The sequence below is a fragment of the Tamandua tetradactyla genome, chromosome 13, assembly GCF_023851605.1.
Source record: "Tamandua tetradactyla isolate mTamTet1 chromosome 13, mTamTet1.pri, whole genome shotgun sequence".
Classification (NCBI taxonomy): domain Eukaryota; kingdom Metazoa; phylum Chordata; class Mammalia; order Pilosa; family Myrmecophagidae; genus Tamandua; species Tamandua tetradactyla.
The window spans coordinates 47838035-47862859 of record NC_135339.1 but is presented as its reverse complement, the minus strand read 5'-3'; the positions used below and the strand labels follow the sequence as shown (position 1 = coordinate 47862859).

The following is a 24825-nucleotide window of genomic DNA, read 5'->3' as shown; positions in this document are numbered from 1 at the left end:
CACATCAACCAGGGAGATGAGCTCATTACAGTTTCAAACATACAGTATTGAACAGAGACTATTCTACCTTAAAGAAATGGGATTTATATTAAAACATGGCTTTTCTTAGGGGGCATACTTCCTTTCAAGCCAGCACATTCCACCCTCTGGCCCCTAAAAAAGAAATGTTTTTCCCATATACAAAATACATTAATTTCATAACAATATCAGAAACCTTAAACCTTTCAATAGCAATACAAATGAAGTACAAAATTAAAGACAGTATAAAATCTCATCAAGTCAGTTACAGGCATGGTCCATCCTAAGGCAAAATTCTCTCCATTTGCTCTGGACCTTTGAAAACTCCTAACAAATTATTTGCTGCCAACATATAAAGAAGGAACATTCATAGGATACATATACACATTTCCATAGGGAGGAAGGAACACAGGGGTCACCGGACCCGTACAGTTTCGAAAACCTGCAGGGAAAAGTCCATTAGATTTCAAAGTCTGAAAGTCATTTATCCTCACGGCTTTAGAAAGCGACAGTCCCACCTTTTCCAAATGCCTACACAGAGGTCTGCCTCTCTCCAAATACAACCTTGGAGGACATTGGGGAGACCACCTTTTTCTTGACTCCACCCTCTCCAAGCATTGGGGCCACACCCGGGCTCTCTGCCATCTCTGGGGCACACACTCAGCTCCTCCATGTGATGGCAGCCAGGCTCTCCTCAAACCCCAAGGAACGTGCTTCACCCTCTCCAAGGCCTGAGGCGGCATGACTCTTCCACTGCAACCAGGTGGAAGGCCCATTCTCTGCCTTTGGGGCAAACTCACCCTTTCCACGTGCTTGGGTGGGTCCACTCTCCTGGCCTGAGGCTTCTTAATGTCATACCTTAGTCTCCATGGTTTTGCCTCTGAAGTTATTTTTCCTCCAATGTGTCCCTTCTCTGAACCCCTCAGCCCAGACTGGTAGTGGCTCTGTTAAGCACTCTCATTGACTTTCTATGCAGTAGCCTTGGATCATGTCCATCAGACATAAGGAGTTTCAAAAATCCTTCCTGGATAACTCCATGTCCGATCCTGACTTTCTCTGAAATGGCTGACTGGTTTCACATTTGGTTAAATCCTCACACAGGGCTCTATTCTCTGGGATCTCCCTTTCTGGAGGCCCAGAATTTTCCAGGACCTCAATTTCTGGTTTCTTTTTACTCAAGAGTTCAGTTTTCAGCTTATCTCTCTCCTGTTGCATTTCACTATAAGCCGCGAGGAGAAACCAGGCTGCACTTTTGACATTTAATTTGGATATCTCTTCTGCTAAATATCCAAATTCATGGCTTTTAAAATCTGCCTTCCAGCCAAAGCCACTGGTCAACTTTGCCAGATTGTCTGTCATTTTAAAACAAGGATCGCCTACCTTCCAGTTTGTAATAACACGTGCCTCATTTCTTTCTAAGTCCTCATCAGAGGTATCTTTAGAGTCCACATTTCTACCAACAGTCTCTTCAAAGCATTCTAGGCCTTCTCTATCAAGCTTCTCACAACTTCTCCAGATTCTTCCCCTTATCCATTTAAAAAAACATTCCAACATGTTTAGTATTTGCGAACTACAGCAGTAGCACCCCACTCTCTGGCACCAAAATCTGTTCTGGTTTGCTAGCTGCTGGAATGCAATATACCAGAAACAGAATGGCTTTTAACAAGGGGAATTTAATGAGTTGCTAGTTTACAGTTCTAAGGCTGAGAAAATGTTCCAATTGAAACAAGTCTATAGAAATGTCCAATCAAAGGCATCCAGGGAAAGATACCTTGGTTCAAGAAGGCTGATGAAGTTCAGGGTTTCTCTCTCAGCTGGAAGGGCACATGGTGAACACAGCATCATCTGCTAGCTTTCTCTCCTGGCTTCCGGTTTCATGAAACTCCCCGGGTGGTGTTTTCCTTCTTCATCTCCAAAGTTCACTGGCTTGTGGACTCTCTGCTTCATGGTGCTGCACCATTTTCTGCTCTCTCTGAATCTCTCCTTTTCTTTTTTAAAAGATATTTTTTATTGTGAAATATAACATGTACAAAAAAGTAATAAATTTTGAAGTACAATTGTAACAAGTAGTTATAGAACAGATTTCAAAGTTTGGTTATGGGTTACAGTTCCATAATTTCAGGATTTTTCCTTCTAGCTACTCCAAGACACTGGAGACTAAAAGAAATATCATTATGATTCAGCAGTCATTTTCATTTGTTAAATTTTATCTTTTCTGTTATAACTCCTCCTTCTTCGTTGCTCTGTCCCCCAATCTCTAGAAATATTTGGGCTATGCCCATTCTAACTTTTGCATGTTAGAAAGGGTATTGACGATATGGAATAAGAGGATGGAGCATTTTAATGTATTTCCTTAAAGGTATTTGTATCTTGCAAAAGATATATGCACGTGCGTGTTCTAGCATATGTGTTTTTACCGTTTTTGAGACTATTCTACATAAACCATTTTTTGTCTTACATTTTTCCACTTAGTAATACTTTAGGCATTTTTCCATGTCATTTGTTTTAATTAACCAGAAAGTGTGTGAGAATAAAGGACGTGACTCCAGAATTAAGAGCACATAGGACTCAGGTAATAAGGAAAGTTGTGGAGCCAGAGCCCACAGGCTTTTACCCCAAGACTCTACTTTATGCATTTCCAATCTCTTATAACAGATCCTTTATTTCTTATATATGTTGGTATGAGTGGGTATTTTTTTTTTAAGGAAGAAAATGAAGTTTGCAAATTGATTATGTTTTAATTTGCCCAGTAATTTACAAAAATTATTGTAGGTTACTAGAATAGTATCTAAGAAAGCATAATTAGTTAAAATCCTCTTCCTTGTATTTCATAAAAGTATGTGTGTTTGATTAAATGATTTGAAATTTTATAAAGAGATTATTCTAAAGTTAAGAATTTTTTTCTTTTTAGACTCCTTTCTACGAAACCGTTCAAGTTCTGATCATGAAGCTACAGCCATGATGAAAGCTCAGTTCATGAGTCTCTGGGATGGACTGGATACAGATCACAGCTGCCAGGTATTTGAATAGAATCTTTCTTAATCTTTTTTTTTTTTTTTTTTTATTGTTATAGTTTCACACACATACATTCCTTACATGGTGTACAGTGGCTCACAATATCAGCACAAAGTTGTGTATTCATCACCGTGATCATTTTTTAGAACATTTGCATCACTCCAGAAAAAGAAATAAAAATAAAAATTAAAAACTCATATGTACCATACCCCTTACCACTCCCTCTCATTGACCAGTAATATTTCTGTCTACCCAATTTATTTTACCCTTTATGCCATCTATTATTTATTTATTTTTTACTCATCTGTCCATACCCTGGATAAAAGGAGCATCAGACGCGAGGTTTTCACAATCTCACAGTCGCATTGTAACAGTTACATCTTTATACAATTGTCTTCAAGAATCGAGGCTACTGGAACACAAAATCAGCAGTTTCAGTTACTTGCCTCTAGCCAGTCCAATACACCATAAACTAGAAAGGAGTATCTATATAATGCATAGGAATGTCCTCCAGGATAACCTCTTGACTCAATTTGAGATCTCTCAGCCACTGAAACTTTATTTTGTCTCATTTCTCTCTTCCCCGTTTTCATCAAGAAGGCTTTCTTAATCTCTTGATGCTGGGTCCCAGCTCATTCCAGGAGTCTGTCCCACATTGCCAGGGAGATTTACACCCCTGATAGTCATGTCCTGCGTAGGGGGCAGGGCAATGAGTTCACCTGCCAAGTTGACTTAAAGAAAGAGGCCACATCTGAGCAACAAAAGAAGTTCTCTGGGGGTGACTCTTAGGCCTAATTTTAAGTAGGGTTGGCCTGTCCTTTGCAGGAATAAGTTTCATGTGTGGACACCAAGATTGAGGGCTCAGCCTATTGATTTGGTTGTCCCTACTGTTTGCAAAATTATCAGAAATTCTCCAAATGGAGAAGTTGAATATTTCCTCCTTTCTCCCCAGTTCCCCAGGGGGACCTTACAAATACTTCTTTATTCAGAGCCCACATTACTCTGGGATATATCGGGATGTCACACTAACCTAGACAGACCAACCAAATCTCACACCCTATTCAAGATTCTATGTGATTATGGTGTTCAACTAAACTGACCATAACAGTTAAATTAGATAGTGGGCTAACCAGATATAAATTTGGCACCAAATAAACATCTCTCCCTTTGTCCTCACACAGAGGTCGAAGTTTGAAAATATGGGCCATGTTATCCTTTGCCTTGTATTCTGATTCACCTTAGTCCTATCCAGATCAGTTACATTCGTATCTCCATACATAGTCTGATCACTTTTTCAGCAGTTGCTGAATGGGGTATTGCTGACTTTCATAGTTTCAGTGCTCTAACTCTTGAGTCTTGGGTGTCACATAAATACCCAAAGTTTCAGGGAACCACTAGGTTATATACAAATAGCTCAATATCTCAGAAGTTAGAAATATCCGTTTCAACTCCTAAATATATGTGAATGCTGTGAGAGTTTACAGCCTTTACTATATATAAATCGAAACCCATGCTTTCGATTTCAATTCTCTGAGTTTGTATGTTATAGTTAATTCAAGTGAGTGAGGCATGATAATATTTGCCTTTTTGTTTCTGACATTTTATTCAGTGTACTGTTCTTAAAGTTCATTCACCTAGTTCCATGGCCTCACAACTTCATTTCTTCTTGCCAGCCGCTCAGTAGTCCATTGAATGCAAACGCCGCGGTTCCCCCTTCATTCCTCAGTCGTTCTATCCATAGGCTACCTCCATTCATTGAGAATCAGAGGCACTATCACCATAAACACCAGTGTGCAAATATTCATTTGTGTCTCCACTCTCAAGTCTTTCAGGTATATACCTAGCAGTGGGGTTACAAGATCATGTGGCAACCCCACCCCTAGCCTTCTGTAGAACCACCACACTGCCCTCCTTTTAGCTTTATTTTTAACAAATATTAATAAATTTCCTAAATTAAGTACAGATTTGTTTTAAAAAATTGAGATTCAGAAAGATGTAGAGGAAAATACCCATTCCAGATATCCTACCACCAAGTGGTAACCCTTCTTAATTTTACACATGTACAATTTCAGGATTGTTTCTATATTTTATACTGGCATTTCCTAAAATGTGTTCCAGGTAATGTACCTTATTCCTCATAGGATATTTACACTGTATTTACAGATATCCTTCCTTATTAAGTTCCTTTGAGTGTTAAAAATTTTAGTATAAAATTGTATTTTCTCTTATTTGTGATGTCTGAGTTACTTTGGCCTCCCTTTCATTCTTAGTATTGCAAACCTTCATCCTTCATATTTTTTCATTATCAATTTCGCCAGAGGTTTGCCAATTTTTATTAGTTTTTGTAGAGAATCAATTCTTGGCTTTGATCCTTGCTCTCTAGCTTTCCTCTCCTACATTATTAGGTTTTTCTTTATTATTGCCTTCCTTTTTCTTTCCTTGGAGTCTATTCTCTTGTTGATTTTATAACTTGTGTTGAATGTTTAGTGCATTAATTTTTATCCTTTCTTCTAATACAAGAATTTAAAGCCATTGATACCCTGTTAGGTATTGCTCTAGGTGTATCATGTAAGATTTGAGATGACTGTTTTGTTTTATTCTAAATATTTTCTAAATTTTCTTAAGTTTTTTTCCTTTGGATCCATAGGTTATTGAAAAGTGTATTTCTTAATTTCAAAATGTAATGGGGCCTTTTCTAGTCACTTCTGTTGTTTTAATTTATAATCCAATTGCACTAGGATGAGAGGACTTATTCTGTATCAGGAATTATCAAAATGTTATTTGCAAAACTCTGGGGTTCCATGAGGTCTTAAAACACTTTTCCTAATAATACTGAGATATTATTTGCCTTTTTCACTGTGTTGACATTTGCACAAATTGTGTAAAAGCAATGGTGGATAAAATTGCTAAACTCTTACTATGAACTTTAAAGTGGAAAGTAAAACTTTGGAAAACTTGTACCTGCTTCCATGAGTTTGACAGCATTCTAGTCCTTTAGAACTTTTCTGATGAGACCACTGTTGATATTTTTTAAAAAGTGATAAAAAAAATTGTTTAAGGAAACATATCAGCATTTGGAAGATCTGTAGAACTCAGTGAAGCAGAATTTTCCAAATGACCAATGCATAATGTTATAAAATCATGCATGGGTAAAAGATCTATTCAAGGTGCAAGACCTATGTTAACATTTGAAAAATTTATTGATAATGGTTTCAAGATCCACATTCCCATCTATTGTTTAAGAAACTACTATTTGAGTTTTGTGTCAAAGCAAAATATCTACAATTATATGAAAAAGTTATTAAAATATCTTTCCTTTTCCAGCTATCTGTGTAGGGATGGATTATCTTCATATGCTTCAAACAAAACAATATATTGTAACAGATTAAAAGCAGAAAGAATTATGGATATAGCCAAATATTAGAGATTTGCAAAAACATAAAACAAAGCCACCTCTTTTTACTACCTTTTTTCTTTTGTAATATATAGGTGTCTGTTTGTTTTGTTTTTTGTAACATAGGTTATTTATTTTAAAGTACAGTGGTTTTAGTATTGATTGTTTTATAAGTGATCCATGTGTACTTAATAATAGATATTCTATAGATGTGTGCATTTTTGTATATATTTCACTTGATCAAGCCTGTTAGATTTTTCAAATTTTCTATTTCTGTATATTGTTGCTGTTATTCTTTCCTCTTTTTACCTGTCAGTTTCTGAGAGAGGAAACTCTTTGAGGCCTGGGTTAAAGAGAGATTCCTCTGGTGATTTGTGTTTGTTTCTGTTGGGTGCTGAGTGCACCACCAAGCCAGTACCTATTTTAGTTAAATTTTTGACTTGAAGTTACGTGGAGTTGGGCTAAACACTCAGAGAGCTGATGAATGTTAATACATTTTCAGAGGAGATACTTTCCTTCCAAACAACAAAGTTCAAGACAGGTAATTTTTTTGCAGTCCTTTGGTGATGACAAGAGATGACATGCCAACATAAGTTCTCCCTTAGGTTCAGGTAGTACCCTACCTTTAGGATCCCAGTTTTATGAAGACAGTCTTCTTTCTGTCCTGTTTTGTGTCTTTTCTCCTGTAAGGCTATGAAAATCAAAGCTAAGTTTTCTTGTTTTGGCATATGTCCCCAAAGAAAAAGTCAGCTTTGTTCAGTTAATGTTTTTGGGTTTCTACCTATACTTAACTCTTGGCCTTTTAATATTCCACTCTTTTTGCCAGCTTAATGATATTATTTTAAAAGATGATTTTAAAAATTTCATCCATGTTTGTTTTTTTCTGCTGTATTGCTGGAAATATAAGTTCTAGACCCATTTTTCCTTCAACCATTTCTTCAAATATTGCTTGTTCTCCATTCCCATTATATCCTTCTGAAAATTGGATGCATATTGGACTTTCTTTATATTTCATGTCATGTTTTTTTTTGTTTGTTTGGTTTTTTGGCCTGGAGAGTCTCGAATCGAACACAGATCTCTAACATGGCAGGCAAGAATTCTGCCCCTGAGTCACCATTGCACCGCCCTGTTTTAACTCTTGTAGTTTCTGTCTCTTTGTGCTATATTCCGAGTAATTTCTTTACCTCTTCTTCCAGTTTGATAATTCTAGGTTCAGTTGGATCTTTTCTGCTATTTAGCTCTTTGATTAAGCTTATTTTTCAGTCTTTCAATTCTTTAAGTTCTGTTAGATTCATTTTCAAGTCTACTAGGAAGTTTATGATTGGCTTTTGCTTGATACTCATGTTTCCAGTTTGTATTAGTTAACCAGAGCCTTAGTATCAGTTATCTGTGAGTCTGGCAAAATTATAGTCACACTTTATATACAGAAAAATGGAATCTCTAAAAAGGAATGGATGGTATCTACCTCAGAATTGTTGTAGACTTAAGGAGCTAATATGAATAAAGTAGTTTTGACAGTGCTTGGCATATCTTAATTACCTTATAAGTATTTACTATGTAGTATTGTGATTCCTTGTTTATTTAAATATGTTTAAAATACCAACATTATAGTCTATATTCAGTAATTCCAGTATAAGAATATTTGTACATCTGATTCTGTAATTTGCTCTTTAAGTTTATGATGGCTGTTACCTTGTGTGTTTTGTGATTTAGAAAGAAAACTCTTTGGTAGAACTTGGTGTGTGAATTCTTTGGAGCCTAAGTTGAAGGTTGTTTGCTCTAGGGAGATTTTGCATTTGCTTTCTGCCAGATTTTTTTTTCCCCAATACAGAAAAGTAAATTTAGGCCTGAGATTCATGTTGACCGGCCATAAACCATGAAATCTCAGGGTTTCTCAAAATTTGCTTCTTTATGTAAAACCACAGGTGGTTTCAGTCATTCATGCTTTCTTTTTTTTTTTTTTTTTTTTGGCATGTGCAGACTTCAGAAATCGAACCTGGGTCTCCTGCATAGGAGGTGGCAGTTCCACTGAGCTACCCTTGCCCTATCCTCACCTGTGCTTTTTAAGCATAACTATTTGTTATCCTATGCATATTCACTATACTATGTTAGACTAGATATATTTGGATTCCTTGATCCTCTTTCTAGTATTCCATCTTCCATACTGTTACTTAATTTTTTTCTATTTTAAGCCATTTGTTTACCTAAAATATTTCTCAGAATACAGCCATTTTTCAGTTTTTTTCTTTTCAGATACAGCCACAGTGCCATTAGTGATTCTAAACAACTGGATATGGTCATTGTTTAACAAGCTTCCATATCACATTGCCTGTTTCTTTTAAACAATATGCTCTATTTCAAAATGTATTTCTTTGACCTCATACTTTGTTTTGTGTAATTCTTTTGTTCACATTTAGGGCTTATATTTCATTTTATTAATCATTAATAAAAAATTAGTCCTTTATTATTAATTAAATAGAGTGTAGAAAGTCAATAAAGAAAATAAGAAAGCGTATTAGTATTTTGATTTTAGGACCGCTTAACTGACCCAAATAAAAAATTGTGTTATGTTGCATTTCTCAAATTTATAATTGTATTTCTATTTTTTCCCTCTAGGTGGCAGCCTCTCATAGTTAAGTGAAAATAACTTGGCTCTGAGGCTCTTCAGTTATTTATTTTTTTTCTTAACTAGAGAAGTTGTGGGCTTACTTGATGATCATGCATAAAATACAGAATTCTCGCATGCACCATATTGTTAACACCTTGCCTTGGTGTGAAACATTTGTTACAATTGATGATAGCACATTTTTATAATTGTACTCACTATTGTCATAGTATAACTTAGGGTTTACTGTTTGAGGAGTTCCATGGATTTAAAAAAAAATTTTTATTCTGTCTCCATACATACCATCTAACATTTCCCCTTTAAATCAGATTCAGATATATATATCAGTGCTGTTGATTACATTAACAATGTTGTGCTGTTTTTCGCCACCATCCAATTTCAAAACATATCCATCCCTCCCAGTAAGAACCCTGTATATTTGAAGTCTTAACTTCCCATTCCCTGTCCCCACTCCATCCCCAGGTAACCTATATTCTAGTTTCTGACTCTGGAGTTTACTTATTCTAATTATTTCAAATTAGTGAGATCTTAACAATATTTGTCCTTTTGTGTCTGGCTTAGTTCACTCAACATGATATTTTCAAGTTCATTCATGTTGTCACATGTACCAGGACTTCATTCCTTTTTGCAGTAGAATAATATTCCATTGTATGTATATAACACGTATTTATCCATTCATCGTTTGATGGACGCTTGAGTTGCTTCTGCCTTTTGGCAATTGTGAATAGTGCTGCTATGAACATTGGTGTGCACATATCTCTTCCCAGTTCCTGCTTTCAATTCTTTGGAGTATATACCCCAAAAGTTCTATACTTAGCTTTCTGGGGAAAACTGTCTTCCATAGCAGCTGCACTGTTTAACATTGCCACCAGCAATGGAAGAGTGTCGCTGTTTCTACGCATCCTCTCCCTCCAACTCTTGATATTTTCCTTTTTTTTTTTAAATAGCATTTAATGGGTGGGAAATGACATCTCATTGTTGTGGTTTTAATTTTCATTTCCCTGGTGGTTAGTGATGTTGAGCATCTTTTCATGTGCTTTCTGGAAAGTCATATATCTTCTTGGAAGAGGTCTCTTTGAAGACATCTTTGGAGAAGTCTTTGGCCCACTTTTTAATTGGGTTCTTTGTATTTTTATTTTATATTGAAGAGTTTCTTTATATATTCTGCATATTAATCTTTTATTGGCTATGTGGCTTCCAAATATTTTCTCCCATTGTGTAGGTTGTCATTTTACTTTGATGATAAAGTCCTTTGAGGAGTAAAAGTTTTTAATTTTAATGAAGTCTTATTTATCAATTTTTTTCTTTCGTTGCTTGCGCTTTGATTGTAAAATCTTTAGAAATTATTGCCCAACAGAAGCTCCTGAAGATTCTTCACTATGCTTCTAAGAGTTTGATAGTTCTAGCTATTAGCTATTATATTAAGGTTTTTGATCTATTTTGTGTTGATTTTTTGCATGGTGTGAGGTAGGGGTCTTTTTTTTTTTTTTTTTTTTTTTTTTTTGCTAATGGAGATCCAACAAAAAATAGCAGTTTCCCCAGCACCATTTGTTTAAGGGACTGTTCTTTCCCGATTGAGTGGTCCTTTCCCCCTTGTCAGAAATCAATTGACCATAAATTAGAGGGTTGATTTCTGAACTCTCATTTTGATTTCATTTGTCTTTGTGTCTGTCCTTGTGCCAATTCCATGCATCCTCAGACTTAGGGAGTAAATATTCTTAATATTGTATTATTTTCATTGTTGCTATTGAAGAACATGAAGTAACCTCTATATATATTCCCAAAATGTGTCTACTAAATGTAACATGAGTTGCTTTCAATTATTCGACATGTATTCATCAGCAACCATATTTTGCTAAATACAGAATTTTTGAAATTCTTTGTAGTTCTGTAATAAAGGTACCTGCAACTGAGCAGTGATCTTTTTTTTTTTTTTTTAGTCACTATAAGTTGGTGAAATGCATCAGACTTTTCAGCGATCATATCATATATGTGGGATTACTTCAATTTGTGTCTGCAAAGATTTGAGGAATGCTGAATTTATATGATATCTCTTATAGCCTGATTTAGTTTAAATGCCACTTAATCATCTTCTAAGTCCTAATAATAAAAGGGGCACTATTGGTAGATTTTAATACCTTATGTTTTCTGTATATATTTAGGTCATAGTGATGGGAGCCACTAATCGACCTCAGGATCTTGACTCAGCTATAATGAGAAGAATGCCAACAAGATTCCATATCAACCAACCTGTAGGTAGTCCTGATTGATGTTATAAACAATTAAATACTCACCTTTTTACCAGTTTGTACCTATGATTTCAAGAAAAGAATATTTTTTTCTTTCTAGGGCTTACTATTTATAATATACAGGGAAGGAATAGGGCAAGAATCTTTATAATTGTTTCTTTGTCCTTTCAATTCTCCTCGTTTTTTTTTCTTAATTAGTTTCCTAAAATTAATGTTACATGGGTCTCTGTAATTCTTCAAAGTCTATAATTACCTTAAGTTTACCTTTAGTGATTTACTTTAGGACATGGCAATTATCAGTGTAAGTCACAAAGGAAAATCTATGGTTTAGCATAGAATAAAATTGGGAAAGTAGATTTAAAGACTTGTTCTCTTCTGAAGGTCTGACAGGAAGAACAGCTGGGATTATTTGATTAATTAGCAGTTATAAACTATGCTTCCCTCTGACAGGATTAATTATCAGCCAGTAGCTTGGGATATCATTACACTTTAATCTAAGAATGTGAATATGTGATGGTGTTGAACTAGTATTTCCTTCTTTCTGGTATTTTTTTTAAGTTACTTAAGATGTTTCCTCAAATACATGATTATAACCTGTTGATACTCTATAATTTTTACACAGAATCCTCAAATCCTGCATTTTGTGTCTTTAGATTGACAGTTTTAGTTTTACTAGAAAGTACACTCCATACAATCAGCATGTTAATGTAGTCGTGTAGCTGAGCTTTTCATTTGTCATTCCCTTGCAGATTTTTGAAATAAAAATATTGTTATTCCATTTATAATCTTTAGCTAAAATTTTTTTTTTCCCATTTTATTTTGTAACTTAAATCAGTTTGTGGCAGTAGACATGGTTTCCTAAAGACTGATGGTTGTGACCTTGGTCTGATTACTCTCATCAACTAATTGTTATAGCTATAACCCCTTGTTCCTCTGGAGAAATGCATATATGTATTTAAGCACTCTGTTAGAAAAGTTGCCTGATATATCAATGAAAAGATTTTTTAACTAAATGTAAGAGACTATAAAATTTTTTTAATATAACTAATATTTCTTAAATGTTAATATGTGCCAGTTATCTGCTAGGCTTTAGTGAATGAGACATGGCCCCTTGGACTTAAAAATCTATGTGTAGCAGAAGAGGCACATAAATAAATAATGTAAAATACGCTTTACAAATTTTAAAGAACTGTGAGAGCCTGGGATGATGATGAAAACTGATAATTTTGTCTAAGGAGTTAGTGAGATTTATAGAATTCAGCCTGACCTTGAAGGATGTTAGGAATTTGATAGGCAAATCAGGGAAGCTTCAGCTTTCCTACTAATATGAAAGGCTAGAAGATGTGGAAGTATTTAATGATGAATTCTAGGCATAGTTCAATTAGGGTACCAAGGGAAATAGATGAAGATGTTTAACAGTGAATTACAAACAGCTGGGTTTTGTTTTGTTTGTCTGGGAATTTGATTTGATACTCATTTTAACCACTCTGCTTTGATAATGATTATGGGAATAGGGATGAGTCAAGCCATGATAATTTTAAAAAGCATTTATATTTACTAACTGTGTATGTAAGGTATTCTGTGAAAGGAGTTAATAAAGGTAATGTCTATTCTCTGGTATAATAATATGAGGCATCACTGGGGGAAAAAGCATAACAGACATAAACAAATACATCAGTTAACACTTAATAAAAATATACTAATATATTTATATATTATGTGGATATATAAATATTCACATATGTATGAATGTATATTGAAATGGATAAAACTGAAAGGATATTTTTCCCATCTTCGAATTAGTGGTAAAAATGTAGTGTTTAGAAGTTTCCTAAATGAAAGAAAGGAGATTTCGCTGAGATGTAGAGGAAAGACATTTCAATTATGGATATTCATTTACTCACTCAATAAACCTTAAAGAGCATGTTATTTCCCAGATATTGTGCTATCCAATGGGGATATAGAATAAGATGTAGTTCAGTAGGAGAACCACAGATGATTACTCTAAAGTCTAGAATCTAGATCTTGTCTTAGCCTGTAATTTCCATGACCTCTATAGAATTTTTGTCATTTCCTGTAGATATTGTCAGGTAGTTTATAAAGGAAAGAAGAAATATTTGGAAAACTAGTTGATCCTTGTTCTTTTAAAAAAAAAGTGCTAAATTGAAACCATCCTGGTTTTAGGCTCTGAAACAGAGAGAAGCAATCCTGAAACTGATCTTGAAAAATGAAAATGTAAGTAGAAAATTATGTATTATTCTCCCATCCTATAAATATGATATCTATGTTCATAAAGTCCTGAAAATAATGTATCTTTTAACTTGACCTAAGTTACTGTAAAACTCTTAACTGCTCATGTAATTCGATAACTATGGTATACTTGAACTAATTAAAGATAATCTCCTTAGGTTTTTTAAGATTATTTTTTTGTATCTACAGATTAAAGTCTTCAACATAATTCAAACTGTTCTCAGGTTATATAATAATATATGTATATATTATATATAGAAGTATATTATCTTCTTTGGGTTTGTTTTTTGTTTTACCTAATTGTAATATCTTCTGAAGTTTGAATTTAGATTTAAGAAGGTATGATAATCAAAATCTTCAATGGCTTTTGTTTTTAAGGTATTTTAAATAGGTAATACAGTCAACATGGTTCAATAGTGACTATTCGTTAAATGATTTACAGGGAAAAGTCTTCCTACTTCCCTTATATTTCTTCTGTATCCCTTCATATTGGTGTTATGCCTGTGCAAGGAAATTAGAATATACTGTTAGTCCCTTTTCCCCATATGATTTTTATATAAACCATATTAATAAACCATGCACACTTTTGAATGCCTTTCTTTTTTCACTTATCTCTGAGATCTTTCCATATTAGTCTGTGGTTCTTTATTCTATTCTTCTTAAAATATTTTACACTGTAGAATTCCATCTTATGGATATACTGTAATTTATTTAGTCTGCACCATTTTGAAGAACATTTGAGTTGATTCTAATTCTTCACTCTTAGAAAATCTGCATTGAATAGCCATATACATGTGTCATTTCACCTGAGTGAAGAAATATTAGTAGGGTGAATTTTCCAGAAGAGTAATTGCTAGATCAAAAATGGAGTATTGATCATTTTGGTAGCTATTCACCAATTGTACATACCAATATGCTGTCTATCACCAATGTTAGAGTGCCTCTTTCCCTGTAGCCTTGCCAACTTGATAAGTAGGAAATAGTATCTCATAATCTTAATCTGTAATCTTTAGGGATGAAATAGTACTGTATTTTTAAGAGCTATTTGAATTTTCTTCTGTGAAATGCCTATATATATTCTTTGCCCATTTTTCTATTGAAGCATTATTTTTTCTTACAGATTTGCAGGAACTCTGTGTATTTGAGAGATTTGCCCCCTGTCTGTGATATGATTTGAAATTATTTTTCCCAGTTTTTCCTTTTCTTTTTCTTTTTATAGCTTCTGGATTTTGAGTTCAAATATAAAAAGCCTTTTTTGATCTGCTTCAAGGTTATAAGGGAATTTTCTGTTTTCCAAGTTCTTGCTACTTGGTTCCAAAACTCAGTAACTAAATATATTTGAATAACATGGCATTCCTTAGTATTGCAGACTTGATGCCTAAATTCACTATTTGTACTTGGCCGTCCAAACTAAGAAACCAAATGGGTTTTCATGCAATGGATACTAGTATTTCCATAGTTTTCTTTTTACCTTGAGCCACCATCAACCTTATGGCTATTTCTGCTTCATCCATACCCTATCTCCTTACCTGCTTCCCATCATATGTCATCTGTAAATGGTTTAGTCATAGCTCTGAAAGGACTCTTTTTTTTTTCAAAACATAACCTCATTTCCATTATACCTAAAAAATTTTTTAATAATAATCCACTATTATCATTGAATATCTAGACAATGTTCAAATTTCTAATTGTCCCCTCAATGTCGATTTTTAATTTCTTTGACTTAGGACCTCTGTGAAGTTCACACATTGACATCTTCTGAGTCTCTTTGGGTATTTCTTTCAGCTCATTTTTCTCTAACTTTTTTTTTCCCTTTCCATTTATCTGCTGAAGAACCCAGATTGGGTTTTGTACTGATTTTTTCCAGTATGAATTACACTGATAGTACTGAGAGCATTTGTTCTTCTAAAATAGTTAGCTAGAACAAGAGGCGGGATAATACTTGGTTTCAACTTGACGGCGAAGAGAGACAGGACTACTTCTTCGGTAGAATTATATATCAGAAGATTCATAATAACTGGATATCCTTTTTGGTTTCATATTTAACATTAAAGTCTTTGATATATTTGGAACTTATCCAAATATATGTAATAAAAAAGCTTTTGATTTTGTTTTTCCAGGTGGATACCCGCTTGTCCCAAACCATTTATTAAATAGGCTATCTTTTCTTCACTAATTAAAGATATTGCCTTTATCATATACTAAATTCTAATAGATAATTCTGAACTTTCTATTAAGATCACTGGTCTTTAGTATCTATACATCAGTATCACACTGTTTTGAATGATTGAGGCTTTATAAATTTTTGTGTCTAGTAGAGCTAGACATTCTTTGTTATCCCTTCTGTCCCTAAAAAATTTTCCTGTTTATTTTTTTGTGTGTGTATGGATTAATTTTAGAACCAGTTTTACCTTATTCAGGAAAAAAACACGTATTAGTATTTTGGGTGAATCATAGTCTGTTTACAAATTAACTTCAAGAGAATTAAAATCTTTTTGATGTTTACTCTTTTCTGTTCCAGAACATGTTAATATCTTTCTGGTTGTTCATGTCTTTTGTGTCTTTCAGCAGTGTGCTAATGATTTGTTTCTTTAAAATTCATCAAAATAGTATATATTGTATTTGCGAAAGTTTAAAGAACATAGAAAATTACAGAGATTAGGTCAGTGATTGTTAACCATTTTGGGCTCATAGAGCCCTTTGAAAGTGATAAAAGGCATGTAAGAAAAGAACATATGTATTTGAAAGTTTTTATACAATTTAAGGGAAATTCCTGAAACCCTCCATCGATTCTAGATTAAGAAAACTTGTCTCAGATAAGAAATTAACAAGTTACATTTTCCTTTTAATTAAATTTTTGGTTTCTGCTTTCAGAAAGACATTATATAGTTTCAATATTATTTAGAGAAAATACTTTAGGAATAAATGTTTAACAGGGATAGACATGGATGAATAGTTCAGAGAAGAAATTTTCTTGTGCAAGTTTTAAATGAAGGAAATATTGCTGGCTGGAAGTTTATAACAATTTGAACCACATATATGTGGTCCAGTATAGATACAGGTGAGATAGATCATAAACATTTAGGTAACAGATAGAAATTATTAAATTTAAGCTTTCTAGAAACCCTTTAGAGAGCCATACTTTACAATCTATTGTGTTTTCACCCTTAAACTTTTGAGATTACTACTGCATTAGTTGCCATTTTAATTTAGTATTCAATAATGTCTTTGGCAATTCTTTGAGAATTACATCTGTCATGAGTGAAGGGAATCTTTAGCATTCTGTTTCTTATTCATGGAAACACAAAGGATTAGTCTAATCAGTTTTTGAACAAAATATGAATGTTTTCAGAGTAATTGCTGAACATAGGAAATTCTCATTTTCAAGTATGGTATAATGCCTGAATATGTCCCAGAGTATATTAAGCAGAAAATCCAAAAATATTAACAAAGTCCTTTGAGGGAGGGGAGAAAAATTACATAACTATTAAACTTTACCACCATGGAAACCCTGTATACTGTACCAGACATTAGGGACACCCAAATCAACAGACTAAGCCCTTGAATCTTGAGGCTTGCTCTTGTGAAGCTTATGTAGGTAGCAGAGAAGCTTAGCCTACGTATAGGTATGCCTAAGAGTAACCTCCAGAAGACCTCTTTTGTTGCTCAGGTGTGGCCTTTGTCTAAGCCTAACTCTGCAAGTGAAATCATTGCCCTCCCTACTACATGGGACATGACAGCCAGGGATGAAAGTCTCCCTAGCAGCATGGGAGATGATCCCCAGTTCTTCCTTAATTGTCTCCTCAGATAGGTCATTACTTGTGTATAGAAACATCACTGATTTTTATACATTAATCTCATATGGCACTGCTTTGTTGAGTTTGCTTATTAGCTCTGGTAGCTTTGTCATAGATTTCTCAGGGTTTTCTAAGTGTAGATCATGTCATCTGAAAATAATGAAGGTTTTACTTCTTCCTTTCCTGTTTGGATGCCTTTTATTTGTTTCTCTTGTCTAATAGCTCCAAGTAACACTTGTAGTACAATGTTGAATAAAGGTGTTAACAATGGGCATCCTTGTCTTATTCCTGATCTAGGGAGAATTGCTTTCATTCTCTCATTAAGTATAATGCTGGCTGTGGGTTTTTCATATATGCTCTTTATGATATTGAGGAAGTTTCCTTCGATTCTTACCTTTTGGAGTGTTTTTGTCAGGAAAGGCGCTAAATTTTGTTGAGTGCTTTTACAGCATCAGTCAATATGATTGTGTGATTTTTCTCTTTCAGTTTATTAATAGGCTGTATTACTTTGATTTTCGCATCAATTGAACTGTCCTTGCATTCCTGGTATAAATCCCAGTTTCTCATGTTGTATTTTTTAAAGTCCTTGGATTCGATATGCTAGTATTTTGTTGAAAATTTTTGCATCTGTGTTCATTAGGAAGATTGTTCTGTTATTTCCCTTTATAGTATAGTCTTTATCTGGTTTTGGTATTAGAGTAATATTAGTTTCATAAAATGAGTTAAGTAGCATTCCTTTTTCCTCAGTTTTTTTGGATGAATTTTAGCAGGATTTGTGTTAGTTCTTTTTGGGATGTTTGATAAAGTTACCCTGCAAAGTCGCCTGGTCCTGGGCTTTTCTTTGTGGGAAGATTTTTGATGATTGATTCAATCTCTTGTGTTGGTTTGTTGACATCTTCTATTTCTTCTTGAATCAGTATAGGTACTTCCTGTGTTTCTAGGAGTTGTCCATTTCATCTAAGTTGTTTGTTGGTGTATAGTTATTCAGAGTATCCTCTTACAATGTTTTTAATTTCTTCAGGATCCATGGAAATGACTACCCCCCCCCCAATCTAATTTTTATTTGAGTCCTTTCTCTCTTTTTTTTTGTTAGTCTAGCTAGGGGTCAATCATTTTTATTGATTACCTCAAAGGACCAACTTTTGGTTTTGTTTACTGTTTCTATTGTTTTTTCTGCAGATCATATATTTCTGCTTTAATTTTTGTTATTTCTCTTTGCTTTGTGGTTAGTTTGCTGTTCCTTCTCTAATTTCTGTAGGTGAGCAGTTAAGTCCTTGTTTTTTGCTCATTCTTTTTTAATATAGACAGTTAAGGCAGTAGGTCTTCTTCTCAGCACTGCATTTTGCCACATCCCATAATTTCTGTTATGTTATATTCTCATTTTCATTCATCTCCAGATATTTACTCATTTCTCTAGCAATTTCTTCTCTGATCCATTGATTATTTAGTAAGAGTGTGTTGTTTAATCTCCATTTTTTTGTGAAATCTCTGGTTTTTTCATGATTTTTAATTTCCAGTTTCATTCCGTTGTAGTCAGAATAAGTGCTTTGAATAATTTCAGTCTTATTAAATTTATAAAGACTTATTTTGTGTTCCCACATATAATCTATCCTGGAGAATGTTCCATGTACACTAGAGAAGAATATATCTCCTGGTGTTTTGGGATATAATGATCTATATGTGTCTAAATAGTTTATCCCATTGTTTAGGCTCTCTATTTGCTTGTTAATATTCTGTCTGGTTGTTCTGTCTGTAGTGGACAGTGGTATGTTGAAGTGTCCCACTGCTGTTGTTGAAACGTCTGTAGCTCCCTTGAATTTTTCCAGTGTTTACCTCATGGACTTTGGAGTTCCTTGATTGGGAGTATAAACATTTATGATTGTTATTCATCTTGGTGAGTTGCCCTTTTTATTAATATGTAGTGTCCTTCTTTGTCTCTTATGATGTCTTTATATTTAATATCTATTTGATCTGATATTAGTATAGCTCCTTCTGCTTTCTTTTGGTTACAGCTTGAATAGAACATCTTTTTCCAATAGAACTTCTTTTTCCATCCTTTCTTTTTCAATCTGTTTGTGTCCATGGGTCTAAGTTACCTCTCTTATAAACAGGATATAGATGGGTTATATTTTTTAATCCATTTTGCCAATCTGTATCTTTTATTTGGTGAGTTTAGTCCATTAACATTTTATTATTGTAAAAGCAGTTCTTGAATCTACCATCTTATCCTCCAGTTTTTGTCAGATCTGTATATTCTTTTCCCGTTCTCTCTCTTTACCCTTTACATTACTATTAATGGTACTCTTCAATACTGTGCTCTCCTCCAGACTTCCCTCTCCTGTCTTTTGTTTTCAGCTAAAAGGATTCACTTTAGCAGTGTTTTCTTTCTTTCTTTTTTTTTTTTTATTTGGTACAGCAGATCTCTTCTTGACTAGTTCTCAATCTTTCTTTGTTTTTTAAAGACTTTAATTTCTCCCTAAATTTTTTTCCTGTTTTTCAGGGTGGGGGTGGGGTGCATGCTTCAGGAATTGAACCCAGGTCTCACACATGGAAGGCGAGCATTCTACCACTGAACCACCCCATGCACCCTTCTCCCTCAATTGTGAAGTACCATTGACTGGATAAAGAATTCTTGTCTGGAAGCCTTTCTCGTTTAGGATCTTAATTACATCATATCACTTCCTTCTTGCCTCTATGGTGCCTATCAAGTAGTCTGAACTCTGCCTTATGTTTTTCCCCTTATATGTAGTAATCACTTTTCTCTTGCTGCTTTCAAGACTTTATGATTCTCTTCAACATTTTACAGTTTGATTAGTATGTGTCTTGGCGTAGGCTATTCCGATTTATTGTATTTGGGGTTCGTTGGGACTCTTTGATTTTCATATTTATGTCTTTTTTAAGGTTTGGGAAGTTTTCCCAGATTGTATCTTCAACTAACCTGCTTTACTATTCTCTTCTCTTTCTGGGGCCCCAGTGATCTTACATTTGTGTACTGCTTGTTAGCCATCATTTCTGTAAGATCCAGTTTCATTTTTTACATCTTTCTTGCTATTCAATCTTTTGTGTGCCCTAGTTCAATTGTTCTGTCTTCTAGCTCAGTTATTCTTCCTTCCTCTTCTTTGAATCTACTGTCCTGTATCTCTAGTATATTTCTAATTTGGTCTATTGTATCTTTCTAAAAATTCTGTGAGATCTGACGTTTTTCTGTTTAGTTTTTTGAATTCTTCTTTATTCTCTTCTAATGTCTTACTGATATTCTCCTGTGTTTATAAATATGTTTGAGTAGTTCCATATTCTGTGTCCTTTCCTATGTTTTTATTTGGTTGTCTGGCTGGGCCATTTCTGTTTGGATCTTCCCGTGCCTTGTGATTTTTTTGTTGTGTTTGAGGCATTTGCTTATCTTAACAAAGTCATTTTGCAAGTTGGTTTCCTTCACTCATCTAAAGTTTCATATTTACTTGTTTTTTTTACTTCCCCTCCCTGACCGAAGTGGCCAGCTGGGAAGATGGAAAGATGACATGCATGGCAGGGCTGGGTAGGAGTGGTAGCAGGCTGCCACCATCTCATGGCAGTGGGACAGTTGCCCCAGCATGCAGGACAGGGGAGCCAACTGCAGCAACCATGGAGGTGCCAATCTGCAGTGCTCAATGCCTGACGGAACATGTCCTGGCCATGCCCCTGCTCTCAGAGGGGCACAGCTCTTCATGGTGGACAGCTAGGCACTCCTCTGCACAGGAGGTTTTCCCAGCCAGCACCTGTGGCAGGCTGGAGTGGAGGGACAGTCAGTTCCCTTGAATCTGCACTTACCTGTGTGCCGCCATCCATCGGGGCCACAGCCAGTCAAGCCCACCCTGTTTTCTCTGTCCCGATGTCCCCTCGCTCTCTGTTCCCCAAGAAACACTGAAGACCCTCTTCAACCACTCACTCTCCCAGGTCTGCAATCCTAGTAATTCTCTCTCTGTCCCCTGTCTTGTCCTGTGGAACAGGAGTAAATTCAGTCCATCCTACTCCACCATCTTCCTGGAAGTCTACAGTATGTTTTATATGTGTGTTTTGTATTTCTTTAAGGTGGATAGGCATGTGGACCTGCTAGAAGTTGCCCAGGAAACTGATGGGTTTTCAGGAAGTGACCTCAAAGAGATGTGTCGAGATGCCGCCCTCCTCTGTGTCAGGGAATATGTTAATTCTGCAACAGAAGAAAGGTATGGGTATTTAGAGTTGCTTTCTAGTATTTTTCAGAATCTTTTACATCTTTTAGGTTAGTTTTTTTTGTTTGTTTTTTGGTTTTTTTTTTTTGCTTTTTAAGGCAACCCTCCTTAGTTTAAATTTGAATTAGTGATCCCTTCAACTTAATTTGTTTATTGTTTGTTGCCATTTTTCTAAAAGGGAGTTTTGAAAATAAATTGGAAGTAGGGGTGGGGATGGCCTGTGATGAAGAGGAAGAAATAAAAGCTGAACTGTACTGACAACAGTGGAGTGGATCACAGAAACCTAGAGTTGCCCATTCTGCTATAGGAAAGTATTCTCTAGTACCCTGGATTGCTTATTTCCTATGGAAATGTGTGCCTTGTATTCCAGAAATGTCACATGTAAATTTGGAAGGGGGTTTGCTGGGTACCTGACTTCAACATGTTAACAACACTGAACTTAGTAAACAAAGAAGCCATGTGTAACATTTTCAATTTAAGATGAGCTTGAGAAACCAATTTTATACCAACCTTATTCCCGCAAAGATACCAGTGAACTTGAATAACCGAGTCTTGATGAACTGTATCTTTTAAGGAAGTTTCCTAAAGGCCCCTTTCCCTGAAGCAGTATTACCCTGTATTTCTCTACTACTTTTCATATTAGCCTTCCAAGGAAGAACTTCTTTGACTAAGCAAATCAATGTACATTTTGGTGTTGTGTTCAATAAGTTATCCAATGATGTTTCGCTCTTTGTTTTTCAGTCTTCCCTCCTTGGCCCCCTGAGGCTTTTACTGCAAATGACTCTAATTTGCCAGTCAGTATTCATGTCTTTAATTAGAGTGTGTTGCCATAGCAAGCTTCACTAAAAGTTTTTTTATCAGTATAGAAAAGTTTGAACAGAGCTATCCTTTCTGTCAGCCAGTAGCTGTGTGTGCCCTGGTTCTGGACCCATTATATGTGCTCCTTCAGGTCCTGTTGCAGAAAAGCGTACTCCATTTATTTTTTACCAGATTAATCCACCAGTTCTATCAAATTGAGAATACTTTTGATACCAGTAGCAGGGAAGTTGCATTCTAAAGACTTTATTCTTATAAATGAGCATAAAAGGAGAAATAACCAACCTATAAATGTGTTGCCAGAATAAATTTATTAATACTGAAAAATTATGTTTTTCTGCTGTCTTCAAAGGCCTAGATGTTTTGTATTTCAGTATGAAAACCTGACTGATACTTGGGTTTTGATAACATTTTGCCTGAATATTTTTCTTAAACGTATATAAATTATATTGAAGGGGGTCAAAATATACTGGATTTTGTTTTTGTCATTATTGAATTGGGGAAGTGGAACACTTGGATTAATTGTTTTTTATTAATAGCTAAGAATTTTTTTCCAATTTATCAAACACTAAATAATGAATAAATACGTAAGAATGTTACTTTTTAACTCCAGTTTTCATGAGAATAACTTGATTTTTTGATTGAAATTATATTCCCATTTGAATACATGATGCACCTTTATATACATTTTCACCTTATATTAATATTGTGTACTTTATTCTTGGTGTGAAATACTTGATTTTAGTTACTGCAGCTATGAGATTTATTGCCAGCCATTTAGCTTTTTACCTGCTGGCAGTTGATTCTTTTTAAAGATTTCTTACAATTTGTAGATGCATAGCTTATTCTTGGAAGATGCATGAAGCTGTTAATTGTGATTATTTCTGGAACCTTTGGATTAGAAAGAGATTTTGTTGTTATACCTTTTTTAAAATTTTTTAACATGCATTTAAAAAATTTTTGGTAAAATTTTTATGGGGGTATATTCTAAAGTTATTTGAATATTTGGTGGTTTTTGCATTTTAGCCATGATGAGGATGAAATTCGACCTGTGCAACAGCAGGACCTGCATCGGGCAATTGAAAAGATGAAGAAATCAAAGGATGCAGCATTTCAGAATGTTTTAACACATGTTTGTCTAGATTAAGAGTAAAGATCATTTGTATAGTTCAAATGTAACCTATTTCAGTGTGTCCTCTTACCAGTTGGTGGAAATAGAATGGAAGGAGAACGCTTTAAGCAGTAAAGGGAGTAAATGTTAATGACAATGGTTTTATTCTCTGAATTCTAAGTTATTGAGACATAGTTGTTACATAACGGTATTACTACTTGTCAAAAATCATGAGGAGGAACAATTTAATCCAGCCTGAGTAGGGTACTTGTGTTTGACCTCTTTAGCCATATGTTGTTTCAGCCCTATAGTATCTAAGCTGATCTTTTAAAGTAGTAAATGATTCTTTGGATCATCAGTGAGGAATGGGGATGTGGTTAAGTAAGTGCTGGTTTCTAGATGTGCGTATGTGTATGTGTGTGTATGTGTGTATTAAATGTATATATTCACATATTTTTTAATGACATTCTGTAGATATGTTTAAATACCGAAACTTTTTTTAACCCCAACTACTGAATCCAGAAGTACCAGGTATTATATAGAATAACTAAGATTCAAGGTTGTATCTAAAAGGTACAGTGATTCAGTCATTTTTGTCATTTGTTTCAGCCTTTTAAAAGATGACTTTTTTCTCTCTTTTGATTTTGGTTAGTTGGAGTGAGCCACATCTCAATATTTAGTTGTGGCTCAATTATGGTTTTCAAAATAATCAAATAAAAATACTTGTTCAGTGATCAGCATTGAATGGTTGTTAGCCAATCAAGTTATCGATGCTGATTATCTGCAAACACATTGAGTAAAGACATTTTTTAAATTGTAAAACTGACTTAGTGAAGGTGGATTGAAAACTTTTTCTAAAGAATGGGTTTGAAAACTTTAGTGCTATTGAAGATATGTATATGACTATCCTGCCTTTCTTCATTTAATTTAACAGTTCTGTTGTAACCGTGTTTTTTTTAAATGTATTTTAAAGTTATTCTTAATTATGGTCGAATGTAATTTGGTCATCACAAATGAGATGATAGTTTAAAACAAGAAGCTGCTACTTAATGTGCTAAAAATAGTCATTTTATAACTTTAATTTTTAAGATTTTCTCACCATATTATAAATTGCACCATGCACCCAAGTTAAATACAAATACATAAATTAAAATTTCCATATTGTATCTGTAGTCATTTGAATCTTTGTGTACTATATAAGAAAATTTTTTGGTTGAAAATCCCACTAACTAGAATTCTATTGTAGATACTAATTTAAATATACAGTATGAAGAAAATGGCACAGCATAATCTTTGAGGTGCCTTATGAATTATTAGAAAGATTAAATTATGCCTCATATA

General features: G+C 34.4%; 1 protein-coding gene across 5 annotated transcripts in view; it reads left to right on the top strand.

The window, feature by feature from the left end:
* The window catches only part of ATAD1 (ATPase family AAA domain containing 1), an 89173-nt gene extending 65532 nt beyond the window's left edge, over positions 1–23641 (top strand). For all 5 annotated transcript variants that reach the window (XM_077125332.1, XM_077125335.1, XM_077125333.1 and 2 more), the window contains 5 exons: positions 2930–3036; positions 11216–11305; positions 13487–13537; positions 21418–21551; positions 23400–23641. In XM_077125332.1, the coding sequence (XP_076981447.1) occupies positions 2930–3036; positions 11216–11305; positions 13487–13537; positions 21418–21551; positions 23400–23520 (503 nt within the window). In that variant the 3' untranslated portion in view covers positions 23521–23641. The remainder of the gene's footprint in view (positions 1–2929; positions 3037–11215; positions 11306–13486; positions 13538–21417; positions 21552–23399) is intronic.
* The last annotated feature ends 1184 nt before the right edge of the window (positions 23642–24825 follow it).